The sequence below is a fragment of the Balearica regulorum genome, chromosome 17 (assembly GCF_011004875.1).
Source record: "Balearica regulorum gibbericeps isolate bBalReg1 chromosome 17, bBalReg1.pri, whole genome shotgun sequence".
Classification (NCBI taxonomy): Eukaryota; Metazoa; Chordata; class Aves; order Gruiformes; family Gruidae; genus Balearica; species Balearica regulorum.
The window spans coordinates 12,483,976-12,499,960 of record NC_046200.1 but is presented as its reverse complement, the minus strand read 5'-3'; the positions used below and the strand labels follow the sequence as shown (position 1 = coordinate 12,499,960).

The window sequence follows — 15,985 nt, the reverse complement described above, 5'->3', positions numbered from 1 at the left end:
ACCTTAAAGTCAGAGAGAGATGCCATCAGCTCATCCAGTTCTCGTGTAGCTGAAGAAGCAGATATACGGGTCTGCTGCTGACTGGCAGTGACCCGCTGGGGGCTGCTCACCTCACCTTGGCTCACAGTGATTGCAGGGCTGACAAGAAAAAGGAAATAAAGTTTAAAAAAACAGAGTGCAATTAAGCCTGGGAGAGCACTCCTAGACTGAAAGTCTCACTGCTCCCCCAAGCAAGCATAGCATGACGAGTTTCATCAGCACTGCCCACCCTGGCCAGCCCTCCCCCAGACCAGCTTTCTCACCACATGCAGACCCTGTCTCTCTGCCAAGTCTAACATAAGCATGTACACAGACACACACCATCCATTAAGAAATAGACGATGACCAAACGTTCATTTTGTCAGACAGTGGTATTTGCGATCAGCTATAAACGTGAGTTTGAACAATCCACCTCTCGTAAAATGACATGTATTTTTTTCATCCAGGAGTAGATAAAAGAGCGCCAGCATATTCATGCTCCTCCTTGATTTCCAACCCTTTAGACAAAGCCCATATTCTGTCTGTCACCCTTCTGCAACATCTGCCCCTACACTACAGCCACTATTCCCACAAGAGCCTGTCTCACCGCACCCAAGCCAGCCACCGCTGAAACGCTACTCACACTGGACTTGGCACAGAGCTCTCCAGCTCATCCAGCAGGCTCTCCACACTGGGACGCACATCTTCAATCCCGCGTGCACCATTTCGTTTTGGCTTTTCTTTTGTAGGGGGTGCAGCCTTCCCTCCCACAGAGCTGCTACTCTCTGGGATAACATAGTGAGGTCCAGTCATGCTGGGCAGCGATGGGGTTCTGCTGGCTTCATCTTGAGAAAAGGGAAGCAGAAAAGAGTCATTCAGACCCCAAGGTCCATATGTACATGCTAACCACAGACAAGAGCAACAAATTGCCCAGAAACCTTGTGGGACATCCATCTTCAAGGATATCCAGAACTTGACAGTGCAAGGGCCTGAGCAACCTAATCTAACTTTGAAACTTTAGTTAGAGCCAATTTTGAAGCTGGCCCAGCTTTGAGCAGGGCGCTGCACCACAGACCTTGAGAGATCCCATCCAGACTAAATGAATCTTTGATCAGGGGTCAGAGGGGTCTCCCTCAGGAAGGATGTTGGAAAGAAGAAGTAGGCTACTATTTTCAGAATCAAGCTATCAACTCATACCAAATGTCTTGCTATTGCTTACCTGCTGGGAAGCCACTGGTGGGATTATGTTGAACAGCATTGAGTTCCAGAAGAAGTCTGTCCAGTTCTGAGAGGTTGCTGCCCAGAGAGGAGCTGGTCATTGTGGGAGATGGCTCTGCAGACTTCTGCTTGTTTGGGAAACTAAAGATAAAAGGGAAGTGTGAAACTTCTACATCACGATGCTGCAGAAGGATGGAGGGAAACCTACATTAAGTTCACAAAGTTTACACATGTACTGTATCCTTTTCAAGCTGATGCTTTTAGTTCTGGGGGACAGAAGATGCGTGCTTTGTGAAATGACTACAATGCAGCCGCTGCTTAGCCCACATCTTCAGTTGTCAGTTACAAAGAAACAGCATTGATGGACAGGGCCTCAGGTTTCAGGACTGTGTGATGCACAGCCCTGTAGCAAAGAGTTAACCATCTGTAGATCCAAGATGCACAGAACAGCAGCAGAACCATTAGCTTGCATACAGGAAAATGACTTGTTTCTGCTGACATCACACCAAGCGGCAAAAACTTCCCCCTGAAGCAAGGGAATGCAAGGCCAGCACAGACTGGAGAAAGAGGCAAAGTACAAACCTCAATCTATCAACAAAAAAATCAAAAGCAGCAGGTTATGTGGTGGCCTCTGCAGCACTCAAGGTCTCTCCAAGTCCTCAAACCTTTAATTTGAGGAACTCTAATCAATTTCTAAGAGAGTAATTTGAAACTATTTTCTACTGTGTTAAATACACAAACCTTTAAAGAAGTTTACGTGTTCACAGGTGTGTATAAAACACTGGTTGTAATTATTCCTTACCCTATATGGGTGATCCCATTTACCACACACAACCACACACTGTTTCAAAGCTAAACTTAGCACCAATGCAGTGATTTTTATAGTAATTACATGGTAATAACAGTCTTCCCATCATCAATGGCAGGGAAATTATTTTCTCCTAGTTTTACAAATAAACATACTTTCCAAATCCAAAATGGGAAGTTCCGTCTTGCACACACTACCATATTATGCTCAGAAAGTTAATAAGTAACAAGCTTTAGGACTCTGACATCTATAACACCAGTGACAATTATGAAATTCCATAAGGGCAGTCATTATCTTTCTCTTCAGATTGAAAAAAAAAGATCCACGTATACAACCTGAGGAGGGCATACTTCTTCCCCAACCCAAGCACACAAGCTACAATTCACATCAGAACCAAGCCATGCCAGACCCTTGTACAGGAGGACTTATGGCTGGAATTACCTCCATTTTGTACTAATTGCATGCAGGCATCTGAAAAAATTTCAATTACTGTCTCCATTGGGCCATCTCTGGATATGCCTGCCTCTACCCAGAATTTGTTCTGGCTGAAAGCAACTTCCTGCTCAGCAGAAAGAGCTGGGCATGGTTAGAATCCGACACCAGAGAAACACCAGTCTCTCCGCACTGTAAGAAGGCACCCAGGACAGACTGCACTGTACAGGGCCATCAGAGGTGAAGTTCTGACAGCCTCTTCCTCACTCACCTCCATGTCAGCAGAAAGGTCTGTCCTACATTCAGGCTGCTACTCCAACCTCTCAGCATAAGAGCAGCTGCCTTTGCAAGTATAAACTAGTTATCTGTCAGCTACTGAGATGAAAGTTTTAACTTCTAATTTACTTGAAAATTCAAGTCAATGAATTTTTAACTGAGTTCCTTGGGATAACTGACCCAAAGGCCACCCACCTCTGAAAAACTTTTGGGGTGCTTAACAGGGGGATTTGTCACTTGTCTCTGGATCATACCCTTCACAGCACAATCCTGATCCCGTTCTATCTGATGGATCCTTAACCTCTTCTGCAGCTGAGCAAACCAAAGGGCCAGGTCAATGTTTGAGGTGAGTACAAAAGTTACAGTGCCTCTTACAAAAGAGGTAACCAAAACCAACACAAGGCAACATAACATACACAGTGTTTGTTTCCAGTTATAGAAAGCAGCTTGAGCCACAGCAGGCTCAAGTTGTGAGTCAGGCTTATCTCTTAAGAGGGACAAGATACCTGTAGACGTGTTCTTCTTCACTGGCACGGGGAGAAGGAGAGCTGAGCCCGTCTCTAGAAACAGAGGCACTGGAGCTTTTGGCACTAGAGCTGTATATAGGAGACTGGGACTGAGGCTGTGGAAAGGAGATTCGCATTGGAAACAGAAAATACAAACCAAATATGTACACTACTGCACTGCAACCCCATACGTGGCTACGACAGCACAAAGCCCACCTGAAGCAAAAAAAAAAAAAAAAAAAATCTGCTATATAGCCAACCAGCCTCTATCAGATGAGCTACACCAGTTTTTCTCCACTCCCTTCAGATTTGCCTATGAGTCGCAGATCTGTACTGGAAACCCCCAGTCTGCTTTCCACAGGCTACAAGACAGATGACTAACACTAATCTCATCACACTACCATTTCATCGGAACAATGACGATGAGTTTCAAATCCTTTCTGCCGTTTGCTCCAACCAGTTAGTTCTACTACACACCACCACTTCCTCCCATTTCCCCACTCTCTTCACAGCCAAACTCATCCTCACTTCTTGCTCTTCCCTCCCCTCATCTACTTCCCTGAGAGACACTGCACCAACAAAAAAAGCGTGCAGCCTCCCCATCCGCCCACATACACTTACTTGCTGGTGGACGTATCTGGATACGTTGGGTTGCCACTGATCTAAGGGGTCAATCACAGTGCCATTCAGGGCCTCATTGGAAGGTGGTGGCGGCACTGGAGGTGGCACAGCAATCTCCTGGTACGTGTGGTTTCCAGTTGGATAGGAGTAAGGTGTTTCTTCTGTTAGAAACACCGGTCGTTTGGAGATATGTGAGGTGGTAGATTCCAGGTCTGCCAGTAAGGCGTCTGCAGGAAAGTGGGAAAATAAATAAATAAATAAAACCACCAAAATGGTAAAATCCTGGACTACAGCTTTTTCTATTTCATCTCATTTGGGATATCTGTATCAGAAGGTCTTTGGGAAGACTTTTCATCTAGGGTGATCTACTAAATGCCCTGAAAAACATTACTGCAGCCCAGGACTGAACGGGTTAATCAAACTTCTAGTACAAACACCAAGAGGTAACAAAGCAGCCAGAAAAACTGTGTCAGTCTCAGATTTTTGTCTTAACTGGAAAACTGCCCAACAACAGGGACCTGTAGTCTCGGTGCACCCTGCAGAAGAGCAACCTAGGAGAAACCTGCCCAGAGATCTACTTGCAACAGGATATTGACACAGACTAATTACAGGCCCCACATCATCACAGAGTCATTTAGTGTGGCCGCAGGCACTGCTTTCTGCAGGAAACAAGGTCTCGGGAGGGGTTTTCTCCAGAGTCTATGGTAGTGGAAGAAGCATGAAACTTTCAATTTAGTCTATCCGTGCAGCAGGCGTATGTGTTTCAGTTTTCCTAACAAAAATCCCTCTCAGTACATCACACAAACAGTTAACTAGTTTCCAGATGCTGCCAGGTAAACGCCATTTCTTCTCCTGGAAACAATTCTCAACTTGCTGGGTGGAGACTGCTCACAAATTCCTGAAGAGAAGAAAAACTTCCACCAGCTAGAAACACTGTCACTCATGCCAGGCAGAGGAACCCACGTCACACAGTTAGCACCTCTCAGAAATCTTAAAGCAGGAAAAATGCTCTCCCTCAGAGACAGGGCACCAAAAGGCATTCCCACCGTTCCGGATTTCTCCCTGCAAACTATCCTCTGCCCATTCCCAACCCTGCACTCCTCTGCGATGACTCACAGGCAAATCCCGACTTGTTGGACCTTCTGTCCTGTGAACCCACCCTGTGGAGCCCACTGCAGTCCCTGGTGGGGGAAACTCCAGCAAGTGACTGCAGGTCTGCACTGTACTCACTTTCTAAAGAAAGCCTCACTGGCCGGGTGCCCAGCTTTCTGCTGGGGCAGCAAGCTCTAGTGCACACCTCTTTAAGGCTATTAGAGAGGAGCTGGTTCACTAGGGACATCAGCGCTCTCCATTATAAGAGCATGAGGACATACCTGGCAGGTCCCTTTGGAGATGTGGAATTCAGCCAGACAACAGTAATGCAACTTTGACAGAATTAGGAGAGAAGGCTCTCAGAACCCCCCTGGATCTCCCTCCCCTCCATGCAGGCCCAACCATCTTCAGTTAGCAAGATTTGTCTTTCTCCTTCCGCACACAACAGGAGCTTGATACTCAGGTTTGGGGTGTGAGGGGTCCGCCTGAGTGCAGCCATCCTGCAGCATCCTCCACCAGGGTCACAAGGAGCTGAAGTTATCAGGTGGCACCAGAATAGCAACCGAGCAACCACTTGCCCTAATGGCTGCCTGCTGGCTCTAAGAGGGCAGGCACCTGCCAGCTCAAAGCCACTTCCTGAGCACAGCAGACCACACCAGCCAATGCACTTAGCAGTCCTTCAAGAAAAGATATTAAAGGGTCAAATGGAGGACAGTATTATTGCATTACAAGATGAAGAAGGTGCTGCTTTTATATTCACTCTCTTCCACAAACTAAAGCATCACAAAAGAAAAAAAAAAAAAAACACTCCTGCCCTCAGAGAACAGAATACAGCCATTAGCAAATTAAATACTGTGTTAAATTAACTCTGTACACCTTTCATTTAGCCAAAAAGATGCTCCAAATCATTTAAGCCACAAGCATCTTCCTACAGGGGCCAAAATACCCCAGAAGCAGTTTCTCCAAAGGGATACACACTTTCTGCAGCTGGGCAGAAATGAACTTAATCTTCTTTTCAAGCAAAAGAACATCTGGCGGATTCCAGAGTGAAAGGCACATACCTCAAGGGAACTGCTGAAGAGCTGCAATTCCTTCAACCAGGCAGGTCCTAGGACTGGAGGTTTCGTGCACAGAGCCTCCAAGAGCAGTGCTATCCGAGAAGGTGTGGTTTTTGCTTCTCCCCACCAATGACAAAGGGAAATCAAACTCCACCAGGAAGTGAAAATCCCATGAGGGTGTCGGGCTCCTCTAGCCCTGCAGAGGTGACCAAAAGCATTTTTCCACCCTCCACCCCCAGCCCTCGCTGCAGGACAGGCATATGTAACCATCTCGCCACAAAATTCACCTCCTCGGCTCAGCACTCTGCTGAATGAACCACCAGACAGAAATCCACTGCTTTTTATTAACGGCACAAAGGTGAGTTTGCCTGATTTACTGGTTTTCTTTTACAAGTCTGCAGAAGAGAAGGGGTCTGGGAATGCCAGGAGCACTCTGCCCCCAGGTTGTGAAGGAGTTAAGGAGAAGACATTACAGTTTAATGATTAACTTCCCCCATACCCTCCCCCTTCCTGACTTGAGCAAACAAGGCAGAGCTGAGGAACAGGAAGCAGAGGGAGGAGAAAAGGCTGGAGAGGAATCACTCCGTTACTCAAACTGCACTTCAACTTTACAACTGATACTGAAGCAGTTGCAGGAAGGCACCACCCCGCCCGGTGGGACAGGGAAAGGAGCAAGCCAGGAGCAGGACAGGCACTCATACACCAGTTTACAAGTGGCAAAGGACCTCTCCTTGTGCTTGCTCGCCTCCATGTTCTGCAAACCCATGGTCCACGCTTCCTCACGCTTCCTCCAAGCTCACTGCCAGGACAGAGAAAAGATCTTCCCCATTCGTGTCCATCCCCATTGCTGCTTCCAGCCACGCAAACTGTTCTCCAATCCCATCCTAGCAACAACCAGTTTCCTGAAGTTCTGCTGGACTGGAGAGTTGTGCCCGTTCAAAGGTTCCAACAAGGGCGACAGAACTGCCCGAGGAGGGCAGGGTGAGAGCAGAAGTGGCACAGCGCCTGCTCAGACCACTGCACCTTGCGGGGCTTCACCCTGCAAGGGGGAAGCGACTCCGCAACCCACAGGCATGGGCTGCAAATCGCTCCCTTCGAGATGAACCGAAGGAGTTTTGCAGTCCAGAGAGCAACTGTAGGCAATCATTCAAAAGCCAACCAAAGGGATTAACATGTTGTTTTCCATGCAGCACCTCATCCCAAGAGGTCCCAAAGTACTGTGCATTCATTCAGCATTTGTGCACCTTTCTAACACTACCAGATGACAATGTGAGATACAGATAGGGGGAAAGAAGGGCAATTTATTAGTGGAGAAAATGACCAATTGCTCTCTTTCTGTCTTTCACAAAAGGGACCAGACAGCTGTAACCTGATAAACTGTAACAAAGATGCTGTGCCTTGTGCAGCACTGCACCTCACATTACAGGATTGAGTTCACTATTAGCGACCGCTCCTTAAACAGAAATATTAAATACTTAAATAGAAATACTAAAGGTTCAATCGATTTACTGGGTAATGAAGTGTTCCTTCCCTTGCGACTCCTGAGGGACTGTGCTGCAGGCGGTATAAATCAACCAGTTAGTCCCTCCCAACCCGTAGGAAGCAGTTGACTGGATCATCCTAACGCGCTGACGCAGACCAGTTCCCACAACCAGCAGCCATCAGAGGGCACCACTACATCCTTACATGGACAGAAAGATGAAACCCACAGCAATGGCTAACTTGGCAGTAACTTCACCTCACTTGCTCGTCCCCGCAGAGTCGAGAACCTGTCCCTATTTTAGGCACGCAGGAACCTTCTGCTGGTACCACGTGTGCTGCACCTCCCCACAGAGACGTGCATCTTCACACCGGCACATGCTGCAGCACCTCAGGGACTATTGCTCAGTACTCCGGAAACAACCACACACTGACCTCATCACAGTTTTTACTGCTGCCCCAAATACACTCCAAACTACTACAGACACAGCTCTAGGAGTCAGAATCTCCCAAGGTTAAAAGATCATAGATTCATTTACCTCTAGAGGATAGATTTAACCATTTTGTAGCAATAAAGTAAAACAGAGTTATACTAGATCTTCAAGCTATTGCTCCTCCACAGGATCACCCCTCCTTCCACTCTTACCCCTACAAGAAGCTACCAACACAACCCACAGACACATGGATGGAATGGAATCACACAGTTCAGTTTCCAAAGTGTCAGTAGGGCTCAGCCTACCCACAGGCATGGGCTGTGCACATAGAAAATTGTGTTTTCCACTCCATTAACAGCGTGCTGCTCAGTGGGGTGTGGAAGAGTGAGGGACACTGGTAAAGCGTTGAGGGACCTGGTAAAGCTGCAGGCAAACAGGAGACAGAGGCACAGAAGGACAGAGTCATCCTCCTCCCTCCACTGGACAACCCAAAAATTACAGGCTCAATTGAAATCACATTCAGGCCAGAGGGCTCCTCAAACCACATCCTCCCCAGTATGGGAGGACGTTTGTGTTCACATTGATGTGTTTTTTGTACACAGATTTTTCCCATGGAGGAGGGACAGTTAAAGAACGGTATCACATTTGATACCTTTACTGCTATAAAGCACTCCAAGACATCTGGAGGTCCGGGTGCACTAGATGCCCCTCTCCCCCTTCCTTCCCTTTTGCCAAAAATCATTAACTATGAGGTCCTTTGGATTCTGGTCTTCAAATCCCACACACAGCTCAGCACATACATCATATATGCATGAGTGGCCCTTAATATCAACTGCACTGCTTCAAGGTAGTTCCCAGCACCTGCCAAAGCTCTGCCAGTGATTTAGCTTGGGACAAGAACTCTCAAGCTGATGACCAATGCATTGAACTGCTCAGAAAAAAAAAAAAATCCCTTTTACCAAGAAAATCAGCAAGAGTTGGACAATACCTATGGGTAAGTTCCATTTACCACTTCAAGCTACACTGAAAAGAATAATCATCTCCCAAGTTATACACTGCACATTCCTGCGCTATCTCCCGGGCCCACACCTCTGTCAGCCCGAAGAACAGCTCACGCATTCCAGGGGCTCCGACGCAGGCTCCTTCACCATCGCTGCGTGTCAGCACTTGCTGTCCTGCAAACGCAGTATCCTCCAGCAAAAACGGCCTTATGTGCAGCCGCAGGGGCACATTCTTCAGCTTCCCACATCCCAGGTTTGTCTGATAAAGAGCAGCAACTCCAGCCTAGGGATCACAGTGGAGTTCTGAGGTACAGAACAGGAATGGATAACATGGGGGCCCCTTTGCACTGATGCACACATCGACCCACGTTTCTATAAATTTGAGTCACACTCAGCCCCCTTAAACAGAGTGAAGGTATTAAAAAGAAAGAAAAAAAAAAGATATTTACATGTATCTTCCCATGCATATCAAAACATGCTTTGTTCACTCCCTTCTTCCTGTGCCTTCTGTACATCTCAAAAATGCTCTTGGATTAAGGTGACAGAGTGAAGCAGAACACATCATAAACTAGTTTTGGAAAAACCTACATGACAAGGCATCAACAAATTCACATTTGCCAACTGGCATCAAGCAGCTTTGTAATGCTAATTTTTCCTCAAGCAGTAAATCGTTTTCCACTCTTCATAAGCAGTCTAGGAATTTTTATTTGTTTGTTTATTTTAAAGTGAGGTAATTTACAGAAATCTAAATTTGCTTTCCTCTGTTAAGGATAAGGAGAAGCCTTCTATTACTGAGCGTCCAGCATAACTCCAGCCTATGCGATGGCTAGAGACACGTGGCGTACTCAGTCAGCTCAAAGATGACATTAGTGCCAGAAGAGAGAAAATTACCTCAGAGTTCCACATGCAGTTCATCTCTCAATAACTGAGGATGAGCTACTAAACCATGCCGACACTCTATTGATAATGCTTTGATTTGCTGTAAGTAGATCAAAAAGATGGTGGTCAAATTTTCTTCTACATCTCATCTACTGCGGGGGAGGAAATGGAAGCGTAACTGAGGCAAGATACTTCAAATGCCTCAGATATCAGCCTTTCCTTTTCAACGGCTGAAATCCACATCTGCACATCCATGAAACCACACACTGCCTGTAGCTCTGCTTCTTGTATGGGACATCTGGAAGTGAGTGACACCGGAGACAGGATTCTTCATCCAGCCACCGCACAGAGCAAACGCCTTCAAGCATTCAGCCACAGAGTCCCGTCTCCCCCAGCATCTCTACTGCCACATGTCTGTCCCTGATAGCCCAGACACAGGGTCATCAGGATGAGATATGCGAGCACAAACTACAGTATTTCCTCTAATGCAGCTGCAGAGAAAAGGTGTCTGCACCTCCCCTGTTCTCCCCCACACCCGTTTACTCAAATAACTAGAACTGCTACTGGTTTTCCTGTCTTAGGCAGCAGAAGATTCCCAGAGGACTGGCAAATAGAAATAAAAAGCAAGATAGTCGTAAGGACAGGTCTAAAGGAGAATATGGACTTTAAATCATGTCTCAGCATAAGACAAATTGCAGACCCCTCATTTGCAGAATGACACACCATTCTCCAGCCCTTTTTTCTTAATACCTGTAAGACGCTGAATTCAAATCCTTGCGTTGTGGTGTCCCCTAAGATGACAAGGGGAATTGCATCTCCAGAACTGAACCCTGAGCTCGCTGACTCATCTGAGCAGCCTCTCTGCAAAATCCTTGAATCCAAAGTTTAAAAATCTCATTAGGTTCAAATAAGTCTTCTCTCCCACACCTCCAAGAGTAAATGCAACTCCAGCTTACAAATAGGGAGACAGCTTGGAGCAGTAACCCAATCCCTGGCAAGACAGTTTTACATTGTGAGTAACAGCAGAGGAATGGGGAGCTTGGGTATATTTATCCTATTAAATAGCCTTTCAAAAGAAACATTTGCAATGCTGTAGAAGAGCTGCATCAAAAAGACTTGTTGGAGCCTTGCTATAGGTCTTCTCACTGCCCTCCAGTTTGAGTCTGGAAGGGATGGGGAGCCCAAAGAGCAACACACATGACAGGAATTCCCTTTTTAACAGCAGCTTTGACTTTTCTCAGCGAAGTGGAAGAGCATTATCAGAAATAGGAAAACCATGAACAAACAAGTGAATGCAAGTATTGACTTCCAGGTAAAAGAAATGTAATAACAGGTTCTTAAGGCATTATATTCTAATCAATGTTTTTAAATGCAAAAAGATCAGAGACTACAAAAGCAATACAGTACAAAGACTACATTCAAAATGAGACCTTAAAAATTTGAAGTGTAATTAGATGCTCTTAAAATCTTGAAGTTCTCTGGTTCACATCTATACAAAGCATGTGAAATAGCTTGGCTTACTTTCTAAAACATTTTGAGAAGTTTTCAAAAATGTAACCAATATGTCGAGAATGTGGTTAGAATACAGGATACGTAACAACTCTCAGTTCTCTTGTAAAGCAGGGACAGATTGTTATTTAAGACACAGGAAAATTCAAGGCACAAACAATAAGTCATTTGCCAGACCTAACAACTGCTGGAGTACCAACAGTACAGAGCAGCCATTGGTATTTTTACTTCACATTGTCTAGAACTGCCTAGAGGAAGTTCAGATGACATGGTCAAAAAAAAAAAAAAATCAGCTATTTCTTTAATGTATTCAAGTGACTGAGGTTTATTTCAAGCCTTATGCTTTCTCGTTATCAAGGTAATGGTGCAAATGTCAATGCCTTGTGTCATTGCTTAATAAAAAGAACATCCAGACTAGTATCAATATGCGGTATGGTGAACTCAGAAGACAATATGCATGAAAATCCTTGAAGCTTCTCTGTTCCTTGAAGCCAATACTGTCCCTTAGAATAAGCAAGACTATGCATTTGTGGCACTGATTTGCAAAGTTGTGTGGGTGCTCCAGAAAAGCTTAACAGCAAAGGCAACCACCTAGTAGTTGTTGTGCCTAGCTACACCAGGCTGCATAGACAAGCTGAACAAGAATTCGTGCCGTGAGAGACAGAACTGCTTTTGAAATCACGGGATGGCAGCCACCGTGAATCCCATCTATGCCATAACTTGAATACAGACAGCCAAACCAGTTAGCTTTCCCCAGTACAGCAGCCCATGCACCCAGCTCTGACCACTATCAGCAAATGTCTAAACAGAGACAAGACACTGCACTGCGAGATGTGGTCTACATGATCAGCTGCAGCAATGATTGTGGCTTCCTGTCCCAACCACTGATACCCAAGCCAGAGACTTTATTCCAGAGCTCGTGGCCAACTGCTCACAACTAACATGCACTACTACCACCGCAAGCACAGGGTTCTAAGAGAGTGTGCAAATATAGCTTGTTTAAAGCAATTTCTGTAACTGCTTATCAGTAACTACTCGCTGCACATTTGGGGATAAAATGCAAACCCTTTGAGAGCTCTGGCCATGGTTCCAGCAGAGCTGACACCACCACACGCTGCCAGCATAAGGGAAGGGCCCAGCGACCCTCCCTTCCCCCAGCATGCAAACCCACGCTGGCCCTGGAACTCGCCCCTCTGAGGGGCAGCAGGAGGGCTATTTGTACATGTGCTGGAAAACCATAGAGGTCACTGCAAGATCCTTCCTGGAACTGGCCACACCGCTTCCTTTCAAATTAACGCAGGCATTTCACTCAGACTCAGACCTGCCCTGTAACCTCAGCAATGGCATATTTGTCAGCACAGTGAGGGTGCTAAAGTGACAGCATCACAAGGGGTCAGCTAGTTCCTGCATAACCCAGCAGCAAGGCTTTCAAGGGCACAGAGACACGCTGTAGGAAACTAGCTGACCAGTCTGAAGCTTCACACCAGCAGTTCCTGGGAACCACAGCCCCATTCCCTGAGCATCTCAGACTCATCTCTTGCCATCTTTGATGCAACAGCCTGGGAAATCCTTCAACTGCTGGCTCCGTTCACATCAGCGAGTTGGCAGGAAGGTAACCTAATCTTAACCAGACCCACAGGGCATGGGATCATCGACACAGCATGCAGGCTGAGCAACACTACAACTGCAATAAAGATCTGAATCAGCACAGTTTCCTTGATGAAACAAAATAAATCCACAGCACACTCTGGCCTACAGTCCAAGCTGTGTGAAGGAACCACAAAAGATTTTCCTGTAGGACCAGAATTTTTCCACTTAGCTCTTGAACACTAAATTAGACCACAGCTCGAACTGGCTGAGAGAAATGAACCACCATCTACAAAAGAAGTCACTCTGTCTTCTTCCAGCTTCCTTAGAAAAACTTTCATCCCCTTTCTGCTACCTCAGAACAGTTCGTCAGATGGCTGAGATAACGCAAGTCAAGTCTCACAAAACACATAACTGCTTACACGGTCAGAGAGAAATATTCCTCAATACATTATAGGTTTGCTGAGCATCCTCACACTGGAAGTGATTTGTGATTTCAGTATCATCTTCTTTCAGAAGAGATATATGAGATGCTCAAAAAAAAAAAAGAGAACAGTGAGGTTACCAGATCAATTTCCAAACAAAATACAGTTTGAATATGGGGGTTTTTGGGTTTCAGCCAACAAGCTGCTAAACTAAGTGTAACCTTTTCAAGTTCTTCAAATTAACCTAAGCTGTCCACTCCATTGCCATGGTTATCACATTTGGAAGCTGTCAATGGAAACACCAGAAGAACAAACTCTTACTGGCATTGAAAAATCTAAGGACAGACAGCACAGAGCAAATCAAAGCCATACAAATTCAACTTAAGCTGGCTGCTGTATTCTTCACATATTGCCTCCAAGAAGAGTACTTAAACTGACTTGCAGCACTGTGACATCTCTGGTTTCAGAGCCTGCTCCCTCCCTCCCCTTTATTTCTCATTTCCAGAAAGTGCTGGGGAGGATGGAAGGGAAGGGTTATTTCCTGTCATATTCAGCATCCTCTTTTTTATAGCATGACTTTCTCCACACTTGAAGTGAAGAGACATCTTCTATTTACTTCCCTCTGTTTATAGTCCTGAGCAGCAAACAGCTCATGCCAGGAGAAAACACCCTATGCTAAGACCTGGTGCCTTAAACTGAATTTATGTTCCAGCTTACTAAACAAATAAATGTTTTCAGTTTCACAGCTACCAAAGGCTTCTGAGAATGCCAGATCCCCAGCTACGCCAGCCTTGACTGCCTCTGTATAGCAATTCATGGATGACCCACACTCGTGGGAAGCTAAAAGAAAAAATAATCCCTTGCATGGTTCCTTTCTATCCAGATTCACTACACTCTCAAACTGAGTCCTGAACAACAGGAAACAATTACCAAAGATGGATAAGCTTAGTCAAAAAATTCTTCCACTGCTCTATGAACAATCTTCAGAAGGGTCAGGAAAAGTTTGTAAAGGGTTTGCAAGTCATAGCTCCGGCACATCCTGTGACACAGCGCATGCACAAGCAGTAGGCTGAGCTAATCTCAACACTTGTACAATGTTCAAGAGCACAAAGCCAGGTTCTGGTTTACTGAACAGAGAAGCTGGAAATTGCACAAGAAAAGTTACTTTTCTTTTACTTTACTCAGTACTCCAACTCATGACCTCCAGTGATTCAGACCACCATGATTTAAATACTGCTGTCCTCAAATGATTGTCCCACCCACAAATTACAGCACTAATAGCAGAAGTGGAAGCCATTTTCAGCCACATTTTTCAGTCACAGCAGTTGACAGCTCCACACCCTAAAGCTAAACCTCCACGTATTCAATTTTTTATTGATATAACAGGCTGTGACCTGCAGCAACTATAGGCAGTGAAGTCTGCAGCCACTGCACCTGAATTCCAAGGAGGATCACAAACCAGAATCCTCACCCCCTAACATTCACAACTCCTTGACAACATAAAAAAATCATCTACCTTTCAGAAATGGAGAACTGATATGCAGCCCTGAACAGCCCGACATAACATGGCAAGTCCACGTTACATTAGAATAGAAAGCAAGTCTGACTCTCAGGCCTGTACTAAAAATACTTAAGTTGGAATTTCTCGGTCTGACTCTGCAGCCTGCTATAAGCTCCACCTGCTATCGAGTCTTTTGTCAGAATCCTCTCCTTTTGGAAGCAAATAGACTGGTGTTCCTATGAGCAGTTATAGTTAGCCCTATGAAAGATTATGAGGAGCAACAAGCTGCACAAATTAGAGAGTCTCCATCTCTCTCCCTGTGTGTCAACTGCCAAACTGGAAACAGCTTTGGTCTCCAAGGAAGGTAAGTATAGCCTCTGACGGTCATCTCCTAGAGTGGCTCTTCTTGTGCGAGATCTATTTCTGATCTCCGCCTGACAGCAAATAGATCTTTAGGCATTTCCAGGAAGTCCCAGACAAAGGCATTAGCAAATGGCCAGTATTGACCTGACTGTCTCTGGGAGGGAGGTGAGCTGATTCAGACAAAAGTAAAGGACATTAGCTCTATTCAAACACAGCAACACTCCAACTGAACAAGAGTGAAATGGCAACCTGGCTGAGTTTGGTGGGAGGAACAGACTAGAGTGAGTGTAAACGTTTTACACAAGCAACTAAGCAGTTCATACCATCTCAGTACTGACCTGGGCTGGATTTCAGCCATCCTAGATGGAAAAAAAAATTTAAATTAAAAACATTAGCCACCAATACAATAACCTTTTTAGTCCTCTATTTATATTTAGGCACACAAAATAGTTAAGTTAACCCTCCCCATTTATTTGCTGCTGGCTTCCCTCAGCAAGTTTCTAGAAATTGGGATCAACATTCAAATGTCCAACAAGATCTGCTCTGCTCTGCCAAAACACATAAAAAAATACTCATGAAAACCAAACAAGCAGCCACTGAACTGACCCCTCACGGACAATTTCCCAAGGCCAAGGCCTCTGATCAAAATACCAGCTCCCTTGTATTCCTACAGGAAGAGGGGCTCAGCCAAGCCAGCTATCTGAGGAACCAGATCCTTCCTGCTACATGAGCATGCAGCTACTCCACAAGCACTAGGTCAACGCACAGCGCGCACTGG

General features: G+C 45.5%; 1 protein-coding gene across 6 annotated transcripts in view; it reads right to left on the bottom strand.

Annotated features, from left to right (window-relative positions):
• The window catches only part of PXN (paxillin), a 49,766-nt gene that overhangs the window by 17,659 nt on the left and 16,122 nt on the right, over nt 1–15,985 (bottom strand). For 3 of the 6 annotated variants that reach the window (XM_075769696.1, XM_075769697.1, XM_075769702.1), the window contains exons 2-6: nt 3,880–4,106; nt 3,259–3,374; nt 1,238–1,377; nt 662–863; nt 3–138 (exon numbers count right to left, since the gene is read on the bottom strand). In XM_075769696.1, the coding sequence (XP_075625811.1) occupies nt 3–138; nt 662–863; nt 1,238–1,377; nt 3,259–3,374; nt 3,880–4,106 (821 nt within the window). Of the gene's footprint in view, nt 1–2; nt 139–661; nt 864–1,237; nt 1,378–3,258; nt 3,375–3,879; nt 4,107–6,032; nt 6,250–9,031; nt 9,227–10,572; nt 10,772–15,985 lie in introns of those variants that run through there. The other 3 variants (XM_075769700.1, XM_075769701.1, XM_075769699.1) reach the window with 3 other exon arrangements.